Genomic DNA, 23,229 nt, shown 5'->3' with positions numbered 1-23,229 from the left:
TGGTATCCTCCTATCCATATCCTACCATGTCATTCCTACTTATATCCATATTCTTGGAGTAAAATGTCAATATTTTAAATCAAAATTTTAAAATAACTTTAAAATTCATATTCCTTCATTAAATTTAAGTTATCCATATACCTTCATTAACTTTAAAATTCTTATTTAAAATATTTACACTAAATGGCTATTTATAAGAATATTTGAGTAAAATGTGTTTTTATGCAAGAATTTCTCCCATCAACCATTACAAGGGGAGCTTCCAATTACAACAACTTCTTGGCCTGCATAACTATTTAAAACTTTAAATCAACGAACATTTGTATATATATCAGAATGAGGATATCCATGTAGTAGTATATTAGAACAACTGGGTTCAACATTATTTTACAACAAAATTATCCCTCATAAACAGACATTTAAGAGGCCAAAAAATATTTGATTGACTTGTAAATGAATTTACAATAAATATTCAAATTGCAATAGTAATGCTAATGCTCCTTATATTGTCTTTTACTGAATTCTGCAGCCTTGTTCCTCTGCTCGAAGAAATATCAGGCCTCGCCTAATTCTCTAAAAGAAATGAAGGAAGAACTTGTTATTCTCTCTAAAAACATCACCACAGTTCAACGTTTTTCCCTACTAGTCTGAATTAACAAAATAACTACTGTACATTAGCCCCTAGTAGGTATCTATTCAATCAAAATATACTATTATTAAATGTATACAAGGACTAAGAATGAAAGCAGATTTTGTACCCAAAACAATGACTGTAATTTTGAATGCGACTAAAATTCAACTTTCTAAAAATGACTCCATACCTCTTTGGTATCTCTAATGCGTAGAAGATCCAATCTTTCTGAAGGCCTCCGATTGGAGAGGGTAGCCAGCTGTAATCATGATTAAATTAGTACATAGCGATAAATACAGCAAAAGCTGTTGTTTTTACCAACAAAGCAAAAACTTTAAATCACATGTAATAATCACCCAAAAACTAAAGCGCTCCGGGTCTCTTAGCGGGGGTATCATTCCTTCAACATTCACAAATTTCTCTAATCTTCTTTGATCTGTAAATGATATACTTCTTTAGTTTAGTAATGTGGAAGTATTTTCATTTGTAAACGTGAAAAAAGAAGAAAGGTAAAACAAACTATAACTCAATGACATGAACAAAAAAATTTAGGTGAACAATGGTTTAGTGTTTTACCATGTCTTGCTGCTTCTTTAGCTCTTCCTATCCATGATCGTGCACTTTCTGCTGCATTAGTTATCAACTCCTGCAACTATCATAGTATACAAATAAGTCATTACTAGAAAGTTAGAAAGATGAAAATTTGTTACAATAGTAATGCGTTCAACATAAATGGTTATTCGACTTATAGGTAAAAGCTTAGCATTAAAAAAATAAAGTGTTGAGGAACTTCACTTTTGTGGAACATTCGAACATCAAATTTTTCAAGATTCCCTATTTCAAATTTTGGCAAGAGTAAAAAGCATTTCTTGCATATTTGTGCTAAGGAATAAATAGCTACCTTTTGCAGCTAAACTGTGGTCCATAAAAACATTTTAAATTACAAGCAATACCCAATAACGAAACTTAAACATTTAGCATTCTTTGATTACCCAAGAATAAAACTTAAACATTGCAGTCATTATATAATAGCATTCTTTGATTAGTACTACTGGTAAAGAATACTACCGGTCAATATCACATGATACTAATACCTCCATCCCTATTTATAAGCCCTTTTTACGATTTTCACATATATTAAAAAGAGTGGATAGTGTATTTAAGGTGTCCATTTTGTGCACAGGTGTTCCTAAAGTATTCTTTTTTCTTTAGAAATGTGTTCAATTTTGACTTCTCGTCTATCATTATATTTAAGCCCCTTAGTTTTAGTAGTATTCTTTAGTTAAGCCCATCACAATCTATGCAGCCTACATGGCTTCAAGCTTTATATGCCTAAGGTCATAGAAATTAGAATGCTCTCCAAAAGCATGGCTTACAAAGATGTGTATGCCATAATTAAAGTGAACTTACATCCTCTCTTTCTTTTGTCCCTTCCGGGGGCATAATATCTTGTACCCATTCAACTTCTGCCACACGATACCTGAATTAAACATTAAGATGTAAAGGCAAAATTCCACACAATAAAACAAGAGGTTTTATTGAACATAACATCCAGAGAGACAACTCACCCATCTTGATCCCAAGAACGAAGGTTGCGAAATCTCCTACGACCTTCAATCTGCATGTAATCATTTTTTAAAGTAATCAAAATTTGTTACAAATTGAAATGTTATTAAAAAAATGAAAGAAAAAAAAGTCTATTTCAATAGAAATTTCTTATGAACTTTAAAAGTATATCCTTGAACCATTAAAACCAACCCAACACTGATGAAAAGTATAAGGAGAAAAATCATGAACACTGACTTTTAACTTGAACAACTCGCCAGTTGTCAAGAAATTTTTAAGACCGTCAGAAATATATATAACAAGCAAAAGTTGTAGTTTTAATAAATTTCTTTTTGGATTCATTCAAATATCCTAAACCAATTTTAAAGTTTTCAAAATTGCATTTTGATTTCCCATCAAAAAGAAAGAAGGAAAAAAGTGTCCCAAAAAGTTAACTCTCAAACCTCATAAACACTAAGTATCATAAATAAGCAAAAAGAAATCCATATAAACAAAGAAATCAGTTAATCTTTTACCTCTATATAAAATCGACCATCTGGAAGCGGTTCACACCTACAACATGGAATATAATTTTTTTAAGCAAATGTCATAGATAAGTATTTGAGACTATTTTTTTCAGGTGATATAAAAGTCAAACACCTACTCTGTGATTTCCACTTCACAGCCAAACTCTGCCAATGAACCTGTTGAAGAATCTATTATAACCTAGAAGATCAATAGACAAATCAAACACAGTAACAGATGGATATGGTCAATGCAATTATATAACTTAAGCAAGAAAAGTGAAAGAAAAGGATAACCAAAATAACCTACCATTCCCATCCGATGATTGCCTTCCATTATTCTTCTTACCTGTTTTATTCCCAAGAGGAAAAAATATTCAATAAGACATATGATAACATTCAGAGTTTCAGACAATTTGAATATAAATATGAACACCTTTTATCGCTAAAGTCAATGCAATATTTGACAAATTAAATTATTAAATAGGTCAAACAATTTTGAAATTAGTGTTTATTGACAGCCTTTATGAAAATTTCAAAACAATGTTAAAGTTCATACACAATCAATATTCAGCCGTCCTCTCGATCCTCTCCAAATGCTGCATGCTATAAATAAATGGTCTATTAGCTTAACCAGAGCCATTTGAAATCTTTTTACAGAATCCTACCAGGTCAGGCAACTTGTGTATGAAGAGTATGTGGACTATATATGAAGAACACAAATTGTCCTCTGCCATGAAACTATTTTAAACTTAGAAACAAAACCAGAAATTTTTTCTCCAGCTTACTACAGAAAATCTGAGTAAACAGTATAGCCTGCATCAGGGTTCTCACTGATTGAAAAATTGATACTATTTTACTGCTCTCCCAACCCACTCTTCATTTTTGAAAAATTAATCAAATTTACATGTCGCATATGAAGATTCTGTCTTACTTAAAACATTATAAATACAAATAATTCAAAAACTATGCCGTTTTCTCTATAATAATTAGTATACTTGTGTTATCTTTAATGAAGGAAATAAATATTCTTTAATTCAGATAGCCTTACTTCTAGAGAGGAGGGTAAAAAAAACTCATACTACCGAAGAAAAGGAGAATATAAGGTAAAAGAAACTGCTAGAACAGGAATCAATTTCAAGAAAGAAAAGAAGCAATAATTGCAAACAATAGAACAGACGGTGTTTGGAAACGAAGTTTGGCCAATTCTTCCTACGTCCCCAATTACGGAGCAGATTACAGTGTACAACTTGTGAAAGATTAGGGTTTATAGTGTACAACTTGTGCTTAAATACGACTGTCCAGATTACACTAACAAGGACACAAATACTATGGTAGATGGACTTGGATCGCATGATATACCTGTCAGAGAAGTGTGGAAGAGGGAAAGAAAGGTAAAAGATGAATCACAAAGCTATTCAATGAGATACTGAGGTCTAATAGCATTCTGAATAAATGGAAATGAAGCACATTAATACTTATCTGTAAGATGACATAAAAACTATACAAATTATATGAAAATTTAAACTCATGAATCATACTACGAAACTTGGGAAGAGTGATCACGCAGAGATTAAGACAAAAGGGTAACATCACAAAATAATAATCCGGGTTTATGTCGAGGAGAATGATCATGGTGTTAGGATATCCAATTTCTTGGGTTCCTAACACAAGGAAACTATATACTTGCCAAGAAGATTGATAGAGATATGTTTGAGGGATCAAAAAGACCTACATGTGATTTTTATTGATTTGGAAAAAGCATATGATAGAATGCCTAGAGAAGTGCTATAAAAGGTTTTAGAAAAGAAATGGATCGGTTGAAAATACTTGAGCAGTGAAAGATATGTACAAGTACCATAAGAAAAACTAGTCACCAACTTTCACATTCAAGATGTATTTTAAAGTTAAAAAATTCTGGTGACCGTCAGAACGCTGACTAACTCACCATAAGTCTATAACGAGGTTCAAATATATTTAGTGGAAACCTTTGACATGGTAAGACAACATCCATGACAAAAAGAGGGAGCATATCTACACCAATGTTGACTAAACTGTCATGTTCTTGTTTCCTTTCAGCATATTCCTCTGCAAAGTTTTTTTGTATGATGTTCTTCAGTGTCACACTAGCAACAATTAATAGGAACATGAAACATGAATTAGAAGAGGAAAAAAAAGTAACAATGAATAAAAAATAATAGAACTTTTTATGTGATCATGGCATCTGACTCTGAGATTAAACTGAATTGAGGTAGACAAGTAGCATTTGCCTATAAGATATGCCCACTGTAGCCTACTAAAGGGCTTCCTTCAATCAATAGAAGGATATTGAAAACACGCATTTTTTCTAGCAATTTGGGCCACGACAATGTCACAATAATGTAACTTGCCACTGTGTGTATTTAGCACACGATCTTTCAGCCTAATATCATTTAAATGAGTGAATAACCATCCCACTATAAACTATAACAAGAAATGAAGTAATTAATTCAAAGCTTTGATGTGGTTGTTTATCTAAATTACATTTGTGACATCGTAAGGACAACTCACCTAACTGAACATGTTCTGGGGTTAAGGAGGAGAACTGTCCTGCACAATGGGCATCTGTTCCCTAACAAATGAGAGCAATAGTCAAACCTAACATAGAACATATGTTTTCCTAAGGAAAATACAAACAATGTTAACTATCACTAACCACGATCCATTGATTGAAATAGACATGAACGGCAAAAAGAATGTCCACAGGGGGTTGTGACAGGTTCATACAGCAACTTCAAGCAGAGAGTGCAATCAAAGTCATCATTGCGATCGGGTTGTACATGTGAACTCCTCCCTGTTGAATTAGATGATACTCTTTCCACTATTTGAAGACATTCCCGAAGGGAATTACTACATGATATCAAATGCAATGAAACAGCACTCAGAAATAGAACTGTAAATGACTGTAGAAAAAGCTCTACATTCAGACATTCCACCTTTTTTCCAAAAGGGGTAAGATAAAAATAAGACAAGACTTGTAAATGTACAATACCTAAAAGGATCAACTTGAAGTCCTGAAAGAATTACATCCCGAGCCACGTCATATTTCTCTAACTGCCATACAATATCATATCGAGTTACATTCAATAGACACCTACATTATAATATAAAAGTAGGCTAGCGAGGCAAGAGTAATAAAGATAAGGAGGATGCACCATTGACAAAGGTCAAAATCAAGGTGAAGCAATTTTGTGAATCAGAGAACAGTGCAAAGAAAAGAAAGTAAAAAGTATGGAAGAGAGTAGAAAAAAATGTTCGGCAATGTAATGAACTATATATAGTAGTCACCCACTGTATGCATATATTACTAAGTCAAAAGTGCACTATAAAGTACAATAAGGCCAAGCTCATTCATACACGTGCATTTTAATAACTATTTAATATATTATATTAGGTAGAGCTTCTCGCATGAACAATTGTATTAACAATTGAAGATAGAGAACATATCAAAAGCACATAAAATATAGAAATGTGAAGAAGCTTCTTCATAATCACAGTTGTAACCATTTGTTTGGTTCATTTTTTAAATCAAAACCCAAGAATCATTGTAAAGGTGACTCCTATTCAAAAGTATTTCCAAGGATCACCAGCAAAAACTATAAAATTTGTAAGAACAGGTGTTAGGTTTTTATATTGGGCATCTTTACAAAAACGGCTTGTAAGCGGCTTGTAAGGGAAGGGTGTCACTCTTGATTAACTATTTTCATGCTTTATCTTTAATCTATGTCAGACTTGGGTTATTCTCAATACACCCCTCATGCCCCGTACTATTGGGCTCGATGAGTGGATGTAAATGCTGACTGGCCTGAATTGGTATGTGGAACTTAATTTGTGGAGGTAAATGGTTTGTGACATGAACTAATATGTGGGACTTAATTTGTAGGTGTAAATGGTGAGTGCCCCAAATTAGTATGTGGCACATAATTTTTCCAATACACCCCCTCGCGCCCCAGCACTATTGGGCTTGGTGTGTGGATATAAACGGTGGCTGGTCCAATCAATAGACTTTGATACCATCTTAAAATCTGGGTTAAGTCTATCTCAATCTTACAAAACCGGCTTGTAAGGTGAAGAGTGTCACTCTTAGTAAACTCTTTCCATGCTTTATCTTTAATCTATAGAAGACTTGAGTATTTCCAATAATGAGATACGTGAATATTGTGTCAAATGATCAAACATAGGTAGTAGTTACAATCACGAAAGAAATCATTTTATAATCACAGATGATAAAATCAAATCCTTAATTTGTGTAACTATATCTCTGATTGCTAGCAGCAATTTTCACATACGAACCACAGGTTAAATATCTATCTAACAACATTTTTTTGACATCCCCTCATTATTCTCTTGAATCACTATAACATAGGCCATGTCCAACTCCACACCCACTTCATTCAAAAGTTCCCCATGAATTAAGTATAGACCTGGAAGAATTTTCCTCAACTAATGACATGGGTTAATATAACGCATATAATTAAAATAGGGAGCCTTCAAAGGAGAAAAACATGTGAATCGCCTAGCAAAATATAAATCAAACCCCCACCTAGAAAAAAAATACATTTTCTAAAACAAAAGGTATGCTACCCCTGCCCCATAAACTAATACAGAGATCAACTGAGAAAAAGAGATGAGTATCTTACTAGAATAAGAGCATTGGCCTTCAAAAGGTATGCTTTTACTGAATTACACTGGAGTTCAATAAGCCTTGTAGCGTCCTTCAAACCCAACTGAATAAGATGTCAAGAATCAACTTAGTATGTGCAAATCAATTTAGAAATATGATAGTATTTCAGCATAATAAAAATGATCCAATAGAACATACTTCGGCAAGCGTTGTGGGATCAAGCCCACTCAATGGCCTTTGTTCTGAAAATGATGATGATCTGTGCATTAAATATTGGCTAATCCTGATTGAAAAATATTGTCGTTGCCATGAGAACAAAAAATTTAACAGATCTGAACCAAAACTATTAGGAACAAGATTAAAAGAACAGTTTGTAATAACTAATTTAAAAGAAAAATGTTCAATATGCCTAACCTAATATAAGCCGCACTTCGATTGCTGAGGATGATTGGATCACTAGATTTGATGTTATAGGCTCTTGAGTAAAAGCTGATTGCCTAAATAAATAATCACAAAAAGTATAAGAATCAAATTTCCCTGTATATGAAATAACCCCTTGATATCTCTGTAAAATTCTGCAAAGTGAACAGACTGGAGTATGACATATTGGTTAAACAAAACAAACATAATGTTTCAGAAGCAAAATATGCATTGGAATGAAGCAGCAACTCAATTGTTTGTCAAGATAATAGACAATAAATGTGTTGCTTATGGGCAACACCAATTCATTTAGCTTCCATCAAACAGACCAAGAAAAGACATGTGAATCAAACTCTAAAAAATTTAACAATTATAGCAAAAAGCACTGCAATCATATCATGACTTTAGTTAAAAATAAAACACAAATTTCATCTAAAACAACACAGTCTATGTGATATTGGATTGCAACAGCATGATTTACTTGGTAAACATGGCAACTACAAAAATGATATACATAACAGGGCTATACAATTATGCAAATAATAAAGACCTGTATTTCGAATAGAATGATTAAATAAAGGCATGAACGAAGGAGTGAGTAATAAAATTCCACTACACTTGGCTGCATCCAGAACAAAACTGTTGTCACACAAGATCCCTTTTCCAAAAATCTTGACATCTAGCTAATCCAACAAGAAAAACTAGTATAATGAAAAGAATAGTTCTACATCCTCACAATCTGTTCTTTTATGTTTCCATAACATTCAATGTACTTTTTCATTATTAAGTATAGGGAGGATACATGATTACTCTACAGATGAATACTTACATTTTAATCATAGAAACTATACGTACTAGATTGATAACGTAGATGTATCGCTACTCTAATGTAAAACCCAATATTATACATTTTATGAAAGAAAAAAGAATAATATAGGTTGCAAGCAATAACCACATATAAATGGACTGCACTCAGAAGAAGAAAATTAACAGAATAGCCAAAAAGAAAGCACACTATTTTTATCACCTCTTCCATTCTGTTCTCTCGAAAAGCCAAATTGCCCTTTTGTACAAGCTCGTAAACATAATGAAATGCGTCCCATTCCAATCCTTCCGGTCCATTTGCCTGCAACCAAACCGAATTTCAATGTTCATATTTCTACGTTAGATTCTCAATGAAAATATTGATTTGTTTCATACGGCTTTTCACTATTCCTTTTGAATGTTTCAAACAAAATGGGACTGGATGCATAAATTCTATCATCTGTATTGCTTAATACTCTCAATTCAGGACTCCAACAAATAAAAAGAGAAAGAAGAACATTTCATTATCCACACTGTGTTACTACGATAGTTTTTGTAAGAAAAGTAGCCACACACTGAAGATTGTGAGGAACCAATATTATTTAATTACAAATTTAAGTCTGTTCTATTGAGTGAGCATATGACATAGGTGACTCTGCATGAACTTGACTCATGGTTTGTAAGTGAAATCAAATTAAGTTTAAAGTAACAAAACATTTGATTTTTACAAAAATCGTGTATCATGTCGGACGGGGGAAACATAAATTCTGACACTCTCCATTGTGAGTCAGCACAGACACTAAGCCATTTACAATGACAATAAGAAAGCTACATTCTCTTTCAAACTAACAGCTGAGCATACCTGAAAAGCCACAGCTCATGATACAGAAAAATAACACACAAACAAACAATAACAAGAAAAAGAAAACATTGAATCGCATTTAGACTGTCACTTTCTCTCCTTGGATTTCTCACCTAATGATTAGGAGTCAAAGGAAAAGGAAGGTAACAAGAGGGCTTGTCTTTTCCCATATTCATATGTAAAACCAGAAAGACAAAGAGAGAAACAAAAGGAAGACACAAGAAACAACTTTGAAAGAAAAAGCTGTGCACAGCTGCATAGTAAGAACAAGCACTGCAGTTTAACAAAACCAAAAAAAAAAACTGAAAAAACTGAATGGAGGGAAAAAAAATTCATTAGGTTAATTTAGTTTTTCTAATGAATGACCATATCTTCTAAAACACGTCAGTGTTGTTATACATTGGCAAAAATTGATTTTGAATATATTAATTTTATAAAATTATTTTTTATAAATTGATTTATATTTGAATCCATTCCCAATCAATTAATTTAATTTAAGATCATTTTTTTATAAATTGATTTATATTTGAATCAATTCCCATTCAATAAATTTAAGATCAATTGTATAGGCAAAATCAAGGTTATAAAAAACGGGCCGCTACTGCAAATACGGAACCGACGAAACTGTATCCGATTATGTTATTCACACTTTTTATGACAAAGAACAAATTGGGCTTAATTAAACCACGACAACCGCAATCTGTTGCAACACCCGTTTGACCGAAATCGCGAAAGCCTTTATGCGGGTGGTTACTTAAAACCTTGGGCAAAAGTACCAATTCCCTAGGCAAAAAAAATAATACTACCCTGAAACATGGCTCAAACGTGTCAAAATCAATTCTATATTTCTAGAATCACTTATATCCCCTCAAAATTGATTCCAAACATACATTTGAACATGAAAAAATAATCCAAATCAAGATTTTAGAAAAATGTCCACAACCGTGATTATGGAGGCAAAAGCTAGCAATTGTATCAGAACATCACCCGAATTCGAATACACTTACTCATAAATATTAACGATCGCAAACAGAATCACAAACAAGGGTTTAAAATCACAATTGTTAGAAGAACAAAGAAAAAGAAACAGATTTGAGAACTCTCTGTACTAAAAGAGTAAAGCATAAAACCAAACAATTCAAAAAATTCAAGAAAAAAATTCAAGAAAAAAAATCAATGTGTAGAGCAGTGTTTGGTGCTACATTTGCTCAGGAACGAAACGATTCAGAAAATTAGCGAAACAAAAAATGGAGAAGAGAGGAAGAGAACTGACCAAAACATAGTCGTCGACGTCGGGAAGGGAATGGGCGAGAGAATCGGAAGGGGTTTGAGTGGCCATTGAGGGTAGAATGGGAAATAATAAAAGTATGAAGAGAGTGTGTGAAATTTTTGAAGATTAAGAGGAAGAGATTGAAGAGAAGAAGGTTGTAAGGAGCATCGTGTTCGCCCCTTGCTCGTTCATTGCATACACGGACCAAATTCCATTACGTCTTTGTTTCTAGAAACTTCAAATCACTCTCTCTCTCTATGTCTTCGCCCAATGAGAGAACTTTAAATAGTGAGCCAAATTGACTTGACAAATTAACGAATCCAATCCATTTAAAATAAAATGTTTTAAACTTTGCCTAAATACACAATTTAATTGAGAAGAAACAATTGAATCTAACAATTTGGTGGCCTTTAGAGGTAGGTAAGCCTTAATCAATCATGTCTACGGGGTCTATCCATTCTTTCGTTTGTCTTCTTATTTAAGACTTAGTGACCTAACTTAAATAGATTCGAGATTGGTTCAATTCGAACTAGATTCATCCAAAATCTTTAACTAGCAAAGGCAGGTTATGATTTGTCTTTGATTATGTACGTCTTGAGTCGTTAGTGATTAAAGGCGTCAATGATCTCTAATTATCAAAAAAAATATATTATTAATTCAACGCTTCATTAAGTTAGTTTGTTTTGAGTTTTAATGTGTTTCGATGCGCGTGCGCTTTATATGCCACGCTCTCTTTTACGGATTTAGGAACCCTTAGGATCTTAGGATCTAGATACTATATCAATTTTCACCATACATGAGACTCCAACTCTTCCTTAGGTGGAGCCTTACTGCTCAAATCATATAGAGGAGGATTTAAATTTATTGAATTCATCACTATAAACACCTATTAATGGCCAACAACAACAAAGCATGTATAAATTTATTATGGATGTGTAAATTTATTGAAGGATTGTTCTACAAATCTTGATTCTATAAATTATATGGTAATAATAATGAATACATCAACCAATATAGAAACACATACAACCCATCATAGAGAAATCACACAAATTTCTTATGGTTACTCAAAATCAGTTGAAACCTCAAGTACCACATGGTTTTTCTGTATCTGGCGTAAGTGTGGCAAACAATGGAAACGGCCAGGTGGAATCTATTTTGAAAACATTCATGCAAGAAACAAAGGCATTTGTTACTGAAGCAAAGAATCAAATTCAAGCTGATAAGGTGAGTTTCAAGAACTTAGAGACTAAAATGGGAAAATTTCCACAACACTTAGCTCAAGAACAAAGGTTGATTTTTCTAACACCACTAAAACTCATGTCTTAACTTTGAGTACCAAGAATAAAAAAAACTTGCAAGGTTATTTCCTTGAGAAATGGCAATGAGTATGAAGTACCAAGTATAAAAGAAGTGAACCATGAAGTTGTGAGCAATGAGCCTACTGAAGCGTTAATATAGATCACTCGTAAAACACAGTCCGAACTAATCATTCATGTCACAGAAAATGTTGAAATATCAAGTCCAAAATCTCTGAAAAGGAAGTCATATGTCACGTCACCTATCATTATAAAAGTGTCAAGTGAAGTGTCAGGAGCCCGTTCATCCAAAAACCCCATCTCCTCCATTTTTTTCAAAGAATTAAGAAGGCCGGAGAAGATTAATAATTTGAGAATTTTATGGAAATATTGAAACAACCTCTCATTCTGCCAGGGTTTTCCAACCTCTTCATTTGAACGAGTACTACACTTACTTGGCTAACCTTTCGGGGGGTATTCTGGAGGAAGAATTGGGTACTTTGTCTTGGTATACCTTGTGTGCCTCGGCTACTTTGGCCCTTGGTGCATCCGGTCACTGGGAGGCTTTTTTATCTGACTGGCATTATGCTGAAAAGCAATGGATGGAGGACAGCGTCTGTGATATGAGGCTTCAGTGGGATAGGTACCTACAATAAGTAAAGAAAGTTTCTACATCCCTTTTTTGGTTAAAGTATACTTTGCTTCCCTTAAATCTTGATGGTTCTCTTTTCGACCAGGTGGTTGATATGGTGAGGACCCTGGCGATGAAGGACTAAGCTTTGTCTACTGTTCGTAGCATTTTAGGGTTTTCAAAACAAGAATTATAGTTCTTGTGTTCTCATAATGCTTTGTTGATAAAGCAGCTGGATGACTATATGAGTTTCACTCTTGAGGCGGTTTCACATTCATTTGAAAATGCTTTGTAACAAGTGGAGCACTTCCACCGCCATTTGACGCTTTCTAGTGAGCAAATCCATCTAAATCAAGCAATTAAAGATGGGGAAACTATTTCTTTGTGGAATTAGACCTACCAGGGTCATTTGTGCTCATTGTTTTTTATGTATCGTTTGTATAGTACTTTGTAATGGAATAGTATGTAAAAATACTTTTTGTGGAATGAAATGCTTTTTATTAACTGCTTGAGGTGTATTTGTGTAATCCTGAGTGCATGCCTCTAGATCTTTGAGAACTTATGAGGTCTTCACTCAAAGTTAATTGGACTTCACTAGGGCCGTTCCCAGCCAAATGTTGGTTCCCCTTCCCCCTACCAGATGAAAACTCAATCAAAGGTAGATGTGTGGCTAACCCACCGTGGTATTTCTAATGTCTAACTTCTAGATAGTGTAGGTTGTTATTTCCTGTAGGGAATTAATTGCTTTAGTAGGACGTGCAAAACGTCTCTGTCAACATCCATGACTTTAGGTGGGTAATTAATTGTGTTAGTCGAATGTAAAAAACATCTCTGGTAACACCTCTGACTTTATATCTGGAATTGGTTGCTTTAGTCAGACGTGCAAAGCGTCTCTAATAGTACCCCTGACTTTATGATGGGATTTTATTGCTTTAGTCGGACGTGCAAAGTATCTTCGATAACACTCCTGACTTTATGTGTGCGTCGAGCATTGATATCCTTGGTCATACCCCGTATTTCATGTCACTATGCATAGTCATAAATAAAAGACTATTTCATAAAGCATCATTTTATTTATTATTTCCAAATTTATACTCATACAAGAGATAAATGGTACAAGCATAATATTCTATGTGATTAAAGAATATGAAACATGACCAAGTGAGCCATTTGCCACTTATTCCTTCACTATATTTGGTCTGTTTAGCCACTTTTTGGATGATGGATGCCCATCTTTTTTAGCTTCCTGGTGAGAGGCGACATTGATCTCCAAGGTTATACCTTCACCCTAATCTTTCTAGAGGTTTTAGTGAGCAAATCCATCTAAGTCAAGCAATTAAAGATGGGGAAATTATTTCTTTGTGGAATTAGACCTACCAAGGTCCTTTGTGCTCATTGTTTTTTATGTATCGTTTGTATAGTACTTTGTAATGGAATAGTATGTAAAAATACTTTTTGTGTAATGAAATGCTTTTTATTAACTGCTTGAGGTGTATTTGTGTAATCTTGAGTGCATGCCTCCGGATCTTTGAGAACTTATGAGGTCTTCACTCAAAGTTAATTGGACTTCACTAGGGTTGTTCCCAGCCAAATGTTGGTTCCCCTTCCCCCTACCAGATGAAAACTCAATCAAAGGTAGACATGTGGCTAACCCAACATGGTATTTATAATGTCTAACTTCCAGATAGTGTAGGTTGTTATTTCCTGTAGGGAATTGATTGCTTTAGTTGGACGTGCAAAACGTCTCTGTCAACATCTCTGACTTTAGGTGGGTAATTAATTGTGTTAGTCGAATGTAAAAAAGGTCTCTGGCAACACCTCTGACTTTATATCTGGAATTGGTTGCTTTAGTCAGACGTGCAAAGTGTCTCTAATAGTACCCCTAACTTTATGATGGGATTTTATTGATTTAGTCGTACGTGCAAAGCATCTTCGATAACACTCCTGATTTTATGTGTGCATCGGGTATTGATATCTTTGGTCATACCCCGTATTCCATGTCACTATGCATAGTCATAAAGAAAGGACTATTTCAGAAAGCATCATTTTATTTATTATTTCCAAATATATACGCATACAATAGATAAATGGTACAAGCATAATATTCGATGTGATTAAAGAATATGAAACATGACCAAGTGAGCCATCTGCCGCTTATTCCTTCACTATATATGGTCGGTTTAGCCACTTTTTGGTTGATGGATGCCCATGTTGTTTAGCTTCCTAGTGAGAGAAGCGACATTGATCTCCAAGGTTATACATTCACCCTAATCTTTCTAGAGGTCCTAGTATATTCTCTTTGCTCCATATAGGTCAACATTATTGGTGGTCGGTGATCAGGGCATTTTGATGCATATTCTTCTATATTTATACTTATTCATTTCCATGTTTTAGTTTGGTTATTTTTCCCTTTTAATGTGTTTTTATAATTTATCTTATTTTTACACTTATTTGTTTTTCGCAGTTTATTTTCAGCATTAGCAGTCTGCACGAATAAATTCATAATTGGAGCTAGGAGTATCGGATAGAGACATGCTACCAGTCGTTGGAAAGCTAAGAGAAAGAGCTACGACTTTCACGAAGAAGTCAGAAGCTAATTCGGACTGTAGCATGGTTGAAAATCCGTTGAAGCCTTCAGCACTAGATTTATATTTTGTGTTGGGTTATTTAGTTTGGGCCTGAGTTATGTTTTGACAAAATTAGGTTTATTCTACTTTTTCTATAACCTAGGCAGCCGAACAGAGTACACGATATCACTATTCACGAAAATTTGAAAGCTGGTACGAATTTCATGGAGAATTAATCCCTCTGATCCGATCTGCCGTAATTCAGGTTCCAAAACTTGAGATTATTATAATATTAATTTTAGTTTAATTCCTTTCAATGATATTTTGTGTTCTTGTATGCTTAATTCGATTGCATGAAATATATTGATTCAATTTGGTTGATTGTATGATCCTAATATAGGCACATCACGTTTGCTTAATTCGTTTTTGTGTCTGATCAATCATGTTTACTTAATCCATGAAAACTTATCCCGTTTGCTTAATTCGGACAATAGGATCATACATCTCACAAACTTTACCGCGCTTGTCATTGAGTTTGTATCCAAATAAGAATAGACAATCCGTTTAGGGTATTAAAATTATATTAATTGATGATAGTAGGAACTGAATCGGTAGATTGAATTATTTCATAATCACTTATTTCATAACAGCTTATTTCAAGAATTGCTTTTAATAATCATTTTTTCTTAATCGAACACCAAACCAAACAACCCTCCCCCTTAATTCGATTTACCTTTGGATAATAATAATCAAGAATCCTTCTGAGAACGATATCCGAGTTAAAATTGTCGTCGTACTACGTTTTTAAGAAACACTCGTTTTGACCCGCGCGCGAGAGCGGATCAAATTGGCGTCGTTGCCAGGGATTCTTGTGATTATTAATTAATATTAGAGTCATAGGTTTAGTGTTCTTCCGTTTAGGCCATAGGTTCCTCGCGGTTTTGGCCAATTCGCGTCTAGAGTCGGAAAATTCGGTTTTTGGAAAAATTGAGTCCGACCGAAAATTTGTTCCGTCTATTAGGAGTAGAAAATTCACCAGATATTTTGTCCCATACTACAAAGTAGTATCGAGTTTCCAGCCTCAAATCGCCAAAAAACCTTTTTTTTTCTATTTTTAATGAATTTTTTACTATTTTCATAGAGTCGAAAAAATCCAAAAAAATTCTCAAAATTCTAATTTTAAGTCATTAGATTAATTTCGGTGTTAGTTTATTTTTCTGAATTTATTTTAATCATTTTCCTTCATTGTGTTTGTTTTTGACTATTAGGGATATTGTTGGCATTTTCACAATTGTTGTTGCATTGCTGTGCATTAGTCCTGGCTACTAGGTCTTCTTGTTCTGAGCTTTTTGATTTTGATCCTGAGGTAGAGAGAACTTTGCACACACAACGTAGAGCAGTCCAGGCTAGTTCATCACCCACAATTGAGTCTGATTCTGAGTCCGACTATTTGCATAACTTGTTTGCTTCTGATTCTGAACTTGTTTTTGAAATGGATGACAATAGAACCTTAAGGCAATTGGCTGCACCTGATGTGAATTATAATGGCTTGTTTATTGAATATGATGTTGTTGTTGTTCCTTTTGAATTAAAATCGGGTTTAATACACTTGTTGCCCAAGTTTAGTGGTCTTGCAGGTGAGGATCCACACAAACATTTGAAAGAATTCCAGGTGGTGTGTTTTACACCATTGAAGCCTGAAGGGATCACTGGATATCACATCAACCTTAGAGCTTTTCCTTTTTAATTGCAGAGTGCAGCAAAGGATTGGATATATTATCTCGAGCCAAATTCAATTGCAAGCTGGAATGCCCTGAAAAAAGTGTTCTTGGAGAGATATTTTCCTACCTCCAGAGCTGCCTCGATAAGAAAGGAGATTTGTGGTATTAGACAAGGTAATGAGTCATTGAATGAGTATTGGGAGAGATTCAAACACTTGGTATCCAGCTGCCCTCAGCACCAGATCACCGAGCAAGTACTCATCCAGTACTTTTATGAGGGTTTGATACCGATGGATAGGAACATTCTTGATGCTGCTAGTGGTGGAGCACTTGTTGATAAGACTCCAGTTGCTGCCAAAGCCCTTATCGAAAATATGTCCCTTAATTCCCAACAGTTCACTACTAGAGACAATTCTGTGCAAAGCAAAGACGTGAATCAAATTCAGGTTTCTTCCAACAAAGCTTTAGAGACCAGAGTTGACGAGCTCACTGCCTTAGTCAAACAGTTGGCAGTAGAAAAACCTCAAACAGCTGGCAGTAGCAAAACCTCAAACAGCAACAGTGTGTGGTATTTGTACTTCTCATGAGCACCTGACTGATACTTGTCCTATTCTGAGAGACGAGTCCATTACTGAGCTGCCTCAAGCTTATGCAGCCAACCTTTACAACCAAAACAGGTATAATAATACTCCTGACCTGTCCACCAACAAATACCATCCCAATTGGAGGAACCATCCCAACCTTCGATATGGAATCCCACAACAAAACCCACCTCAAGTGGCTGCCCCTGCACCTTCCGGACCATCCTTAAAAGATCTTGTCAAACAAATGGTCGCCAACAATCTCCAATTCCAACAAAGGACCGATTCTAGCATTCAGACCTTGAACACTCAAATGGGACAACTTGCTACTCAAATAAATAACATGCAAGCCCAAGGGTCGAACCAACTTCCAGCCCAAACAGTTGTCAATCCAAAGGATTCTAATGCTAATGTGAGTGCGATTTCGTTGAGATCTGGAAAGGATACAGAAACAGCCCCTGAAAAAAATAAAAAAATTATTGAGGTAACATCTGAACCTGAACCTACTCCATTTGAACCTGTTTCATCTGAAAAAATTAAAGAAGAGGAGTATGTGCCACCAGTCCCCTTCCCACATAGAGTTCTGAAAAATAAAAGAATTGAGGAGGGAGACAAGGAAAGAGAGATATTGGATGTTTTTAGAAAAGTTGCGGTAAATATTCCGCTTCTTGATGTAATTAAACAGGTTCCTAAGTATGCAAAGTTTCTGAAGGATTTGTGTACAAATAAGAGGAGGATTAAAGGAAGTGAGAGAGTTAACTTGGGAAGAAATATTTCTGCTTTTATTCAGCCCAAGCTTTCATCTAAAAAAGTTACAGGCGAGAAAAATGTTTCAGCCATCACTCAGCTCTTACCACAAAAGCAGAAGGATCCGGGAACTTTTATTGTCCCCTGTATCATCGGGGATAGTAAATTCGAGAATTGCATGCTTGGTTTGGGAGCGAGCATTAATGTTATGCCTACTTCTATTTATAATAACCTTAATCTTGGTCCTTTGCAGCATATAAGTTTGATCGTTCAACTGGCGAACAAGAGCAATGCACGCCCAACTGGCGCAGTGGAAGATGTCCTTGTCCAAGTTAACGATTTAATTTTTCCTGCAAATTTTTTCATTCTGGACATGGAAGGAGATACTAAGACAAGCAGAGTTCCCATCATTTTAGGCAGACCGTTCATGAAAACGGCAAAGACAAAAATTGATGTTGATGATGGAACCATGTCCATGGAATTTGGTGACATTGTCGCAAAATTTAACAATTTTGATGCCATGAAACACCCTTGGAAGAGCATTCCGTTTTTCATATGGAATTGATATCTGAGCTGGTTGAGGACACTTGTTCTGATTTATTTTCACTTGATTTTCCATCTTTATCTGGTTTCGATGATATCTACTCATGTGTTGATTGTACTGACATTAACCTTTGTGTTGTGTGTGTTAAGATTGATGCTGCCTTGCAGCCTGATACATTTCCTACAGGTGAAGTTGTTGCCGATGAAGCTGTTTTTGCAGTTGATGCTCTTGACATCCCGGTTGCCCCAAGCATTCCATCCATCGAGCAACCCCCGTCTTTAGAGCTGAAACAGCTCCCTGAAAACCTGAAATATGCTTATTTGGAGACTAATGAAAAACTCCCTGTTATTATTTCTTCTAATCTTGATTTCGATCAGGAAGACTAGCTTTTGCAGGTTTTAAAGAAGCACAAGAAGGCAATCGGGCGGACATTAGCCGACCTCTCAGGTATTAGTCTGTCGATGTGCATGCACAAGATATTACTTGAGGATGGAGCGAAAACAGTAAGGCAGCCCCAAAGGAGGCTTAATCCTTTGATTCTTGGTGTTGTGAAGAAGGAGGTAACCAAACTCTTGCAAGTAGGTGTCATTTATCCTATCTCTGACAGTAAATGGGTAAGCCCGATGCAGGTTGTACCTAAAAAATCAGGACTCACAGTGGTAAAAAATGAAAAGAATGAACTTGTTCCCACTAGAGTTCAGAACAGCTGGAGAGTTTGTATTGATTATAGGAGATTGAACCAGGCTACGAGAAAGGATCACTTTCCTTTACCGTTCATTGACCAAATGCTTGAACGACTTGCTGGTAAATCACATTACTGTTTTCTTGATGGTTTTTCAGGTTACTTTCAGATTCATATTGCACCGAAAGATCAAGAGAAGACCACCTTTACTTGTCCCTTCGGTACTTTTGCTTATAGGAGGATGCCTTTTGGTCTTTGCAATGCTCCTGGAACTTTCCAGCGATGCATGATTAGCATTTTTTCTGATTTCATTGAAAATTGCATGGAAGTCTTTATGGACGATTTCACTGTCTATGGTTCCTCTTTTGATGCATGCTTGAGCAGTTTAAGCTTGATTTTAGAAAGATGCATCGAAACTGATCTCGTTTTAAATTATGAAAAATGCCACTTTATGGTTGATCAGGGAATTGTATTGGGTCACATAATTTCAGAAAAAGGAATTTCTGTTGACCCTGCTAAAATAGATGTGATTTATACACTGCCTTACCCTTCTTGCGTTCGCGAGATTCGTTCTTTTCTTGGTCATGCAGGTTTTTATAGGGGTTTCATCAAGGATTTCAGCAAGATAGCTCTTCCGCTGTCAAACTTGTTGAAGAATGATGTCACTTTCAACTTTGATGACAAATGCAAACAAGCATTTGACTTCTTGAAGAAAGCATTGACCTCCGCTCCCATAATCCAGCCACCGGACTGGACCCTCCCTTTTAAGATTATGTGTGATGCGTCTAATTATGCTGTTGGGGTTGTCCTTGCACAAAGGGTTGACAGGGCTGCCCATGTTGTTTACTATGCTTCTAGAACTTTAGATTCTACACAGTCAAATTACACTACCACTGAAAAAGAACTGCTAGCTATTGTTTTTGCTCTTGATAAATTCATATCATATTTGCTAGGTTCCAAGGTTGTTGTTTTTACTGACCATGCAACATTAAAGTACTCGTTGAAGAAGCCGGATGCAAAACCGAGATTGATTCGGTGGATGTTGTTGCTCCAAGAATTTAATGTAGAGATTAAAGACAAAAGTGGAGCTGAGAACTTAGTGGCTGACCACTTGAGCAGGATAGAGAGATATGCAGATCCTTTTCCTATTCAGGATGACTTTCCTGATGAGCAACTTTTCCTTTTGCATGGGATTACACCTTGGTTTGCTGACATTGTTAATTTTCTTGTTGCTGGTGTTTTTCCTACAGGTGCATCTAGATCACAGATTCACAAACTCAAGAGTGATGCCAAATATTATGTTTGGGATGATCCATATCTTTGGAAGTTTGGTAGTGATCAGGTAATTAGGAGATGTGTCCCTAACTATGAGATTGAATCCATTTTGAAATTTTCTCATGCATCTCAAGTCGGCGGACACTTTGGTCCGTAAAGGACTGCAAGAAAAGTCCTTGATTCAGGTTTCTATTGGCCAACTGTTTTTAGGGATGCTTATGAGACTTATCACACTTGTAAAGAGTGCCAGATAGCAGGTACAAATATCACTTGCAAGAGTGAAATGCCTCAGCAGCCTATGCTTTCTGTGAGGTATTTGATGTATGGGGAATCGACTTCATGGCTCCCTTTCCTGTATCATTTGGTTTCCTTTACATTTTGCTTGTTGTTGATTATGTTTCAAAGTGGGTGGAAGCTATCCCCATTAGGACTAATGATTATAGAGTTGTTGCAGATTTTTTCAGGTCTGATATCTTTTGCAGGTTTGGAATACCACGAGCTATCATAAGAGACCAAGGCACTCATTTCTGTAACCGCACCATGGAAACTTTGCTCCGGAAGTATGGAGTTGTGCATAGACTCTCTACTGCATATCATCCACAAACTAATGGGCAAGCTAAGATCTCAAACAGGGAGATCAAATAGGTTTTAGAGAAAATGGTGCATCCAAACAGGAAGGACTGGAGCCGTCGTCTAGAAGACGCACTTTGGGCCCAAAGAACAGCTTTCAAGACACCCATTGGGATGTCTCCTTATCGACTTGTTTTTGGTAAGGTATGTCATCTTCCTGTTGAGATAGAACACCTTGCTTATTGGGCAGTGAAAAGTTGTAATTTGGAGATGCAACAAGCAGGTATTAAAAGAAAACCTCCAACTGCAACAGTTGGAAGAGCTTAGACTAGAGGCTTATGAAAACTCTAGGATTTATAAATAGAAAACTAAGCACTTCCATGATAAAATGATTTATAGGAAGGAATTTTCTGTGGGCCAACAGGTTTTACTGTTTAACTTCCGCCTTAAGCTTATGGCTGGGAAACTTCGATCCAAATGGATTGGCCCTTTTGTTATTACTAATGTTTTTCCTTATGGTGCAGTAGAAATAAAAAGTGCAGGTACTAACAAGACTTTCAAAGTCAATGGGCAGCTCTTGAAGCTATTCCATGAAAGTTCAATGATTGAAGATGTCAGCATAGAGGAGCTTTCTTTGGAAGCACCTAACTACCCTGCAACTTGATCATGGAGTCTTTCTTTCCTTCTCTTTACTTTATTAGTAATGTCTTTTCATTGAGGGCAATGCTTATTTTAAGTGTGGGGGAGGAAAATCATTTGTTTCGTTTGTTTTCCTTGTTTTTGTTAGTGTTTTGTTTGTTTTCAGTCATAAAAAAATAAAAAAAAATGCATCTTCTTGAAAGTTTTAGGCTATAGACTGACTAATTTGAGATTAGTTTACGGAGACTTGGGAAAAATTCACAAGATCGGTATCGTCTTAACACCGTAAGTCTCTTGCATATGGAAATTGATTCGAATTCTTATTATGTTTTAGCCTTAAATTCTCATTCTCTGACAACTCTTGAGTAGTTTATTTCAGCAGTCAGCACCATCTCACACACACTCTACGCAGGGAAGCCGATGAATATAAGTGAGTGTTCCGAAAAAGAAAAGAAAAAAGAGAAATAAAAGGGAATGCACCTTCTAAGTTTGGTGACCCTCACCCGGTCACTTAACCCAACGGATGTAGAACCTTCAAAAAATTGAAAATAAGACACGTTGTCAGTTGGTTCAACGGTTTCTGGTGCTGAACTTGGTAGGACGGATTACGATCCGATCCCCCGCAACTACAACTAAGTAAGCAAAGGGTTATGTCACGTAAGTACTAGAATCCCGTGCAAAAAGGATCAGAGTCACTAACCGGTTGCTTGCTATGGGTGTGTGGAGATAACGGGCTTAATGTGATTGCGCCTGAATGAAAAAGAGCAAAAAGAAGGATGAGTAAGTTAGGCTTTAACATAATAACATGATTTGAGTTGATTTGTGTATTTAGGAGGTTTATGACTGCACAATTGTGGATTAGTGTTCCTACGATATCCTTAGTGTGCAAGATTAGTACCTATCGATGCAAACTTAACCGAAGAAGACTTGTAGCCTAGGATGAGTAACTAATGATGTGTTTGTGTTTTCTTTGTTTAATTTTAAATTTTGCTCGGAGTGCAAAAGTTCAAGTGTGAGGGGATTTGATCAGTGCATTTTGATACACATTCTTCTATATTTATACTTATACATTTCCATGTTTTAGTTTGGTTATTTTTCCCTTTTAATGTGTTTTTATAATTTATCTTATTTTTACACTTATTTGTTTTTTGCAGTTTATTTTCAGCATTAGCAGTCTGCACAAATAAATTCATAACTGGAGCTAGGAGTATCAGCTTGAGACGTGCTACCAATCGTTGGAAAGCTAAGAGAAAGA

At 35.5% G+C, this 23,229-nt stretch overlaps 1 protein-coding gene across 2 annotated transcripts; it reads right to left on the bottom strand.

The window, feature by feature from the left end:
• Window positions 1-303: 303 nt before the first annotated feature.
• Window positions 304-11,029, bottom strand: LOC127085418 (uncharacterized). 2 transcript variants are annotated; one of them, XM_051025934.1, is made up of 18 exons: window positions 10,723-11,029; window positions 8,811-8,909; window positions 7,778-7,860; window positions 7,562-7,646; window positions 7,380-7,466; window positions 5,732-5,793; window positions 5,396-5,589; window positions 5,251-5,311; window positions 4,649-4,826; window positions 3,011-3,049; window positions 2,841-2,902; window positions 2,713-2,749; window positions 2,200-2,249; window positions 2,042-2,111; window positions 1,208-1,283; window positions 988-1,067; window positions 822-890; window positions 304-647 (listed from the first exon to the last, which is right to left on the bottom strand). In XM_051025934.1, the coding sequence occupies exons 1-18, from the start codon at window positions 10,786-10,788 to the stop codon at window positions 627-629; spliced, it is 1,419 nt and encodes a 472-aa protein (XP_050881891.1). In that variant the 5' UTR covers window positions 10,789-11,029; the 3' UTR covers window positions 304-626. The 2 variants fall into 2 exon arrangements, with proteins under 2 accessions (XP_050881891.1, XP_050881890.1); XM_051025933.1 differs by having other exon boundaries at window positions 304-573; window positions 10,723-11,028.
• Between the last annotated feature and the right edge of the window lie 12,200 nt (window positions 11,030-23,229).

The sequence above is a fragment of the Lathyrus oleraceus genome, chromosome 5, assembly GCF_024323335.1.
Source record: "Lathyrus oleraceus cultivar Zhongwan6 chromosome 5, CAAS_Psat_ZW6_1.0, whole genome shotgun sequence".
NCBI classification, from domain to species: domain Eukaryota; kingdom Viridiplantae; phylum Streptophyta; class Magnoliopsida; order Fabales; family Fabaceae; genus Lathyrus; species Lathyrus oleraceus.
This window is presented reverse-complemented; position numbering and strand designations above follow the sequence as displayed.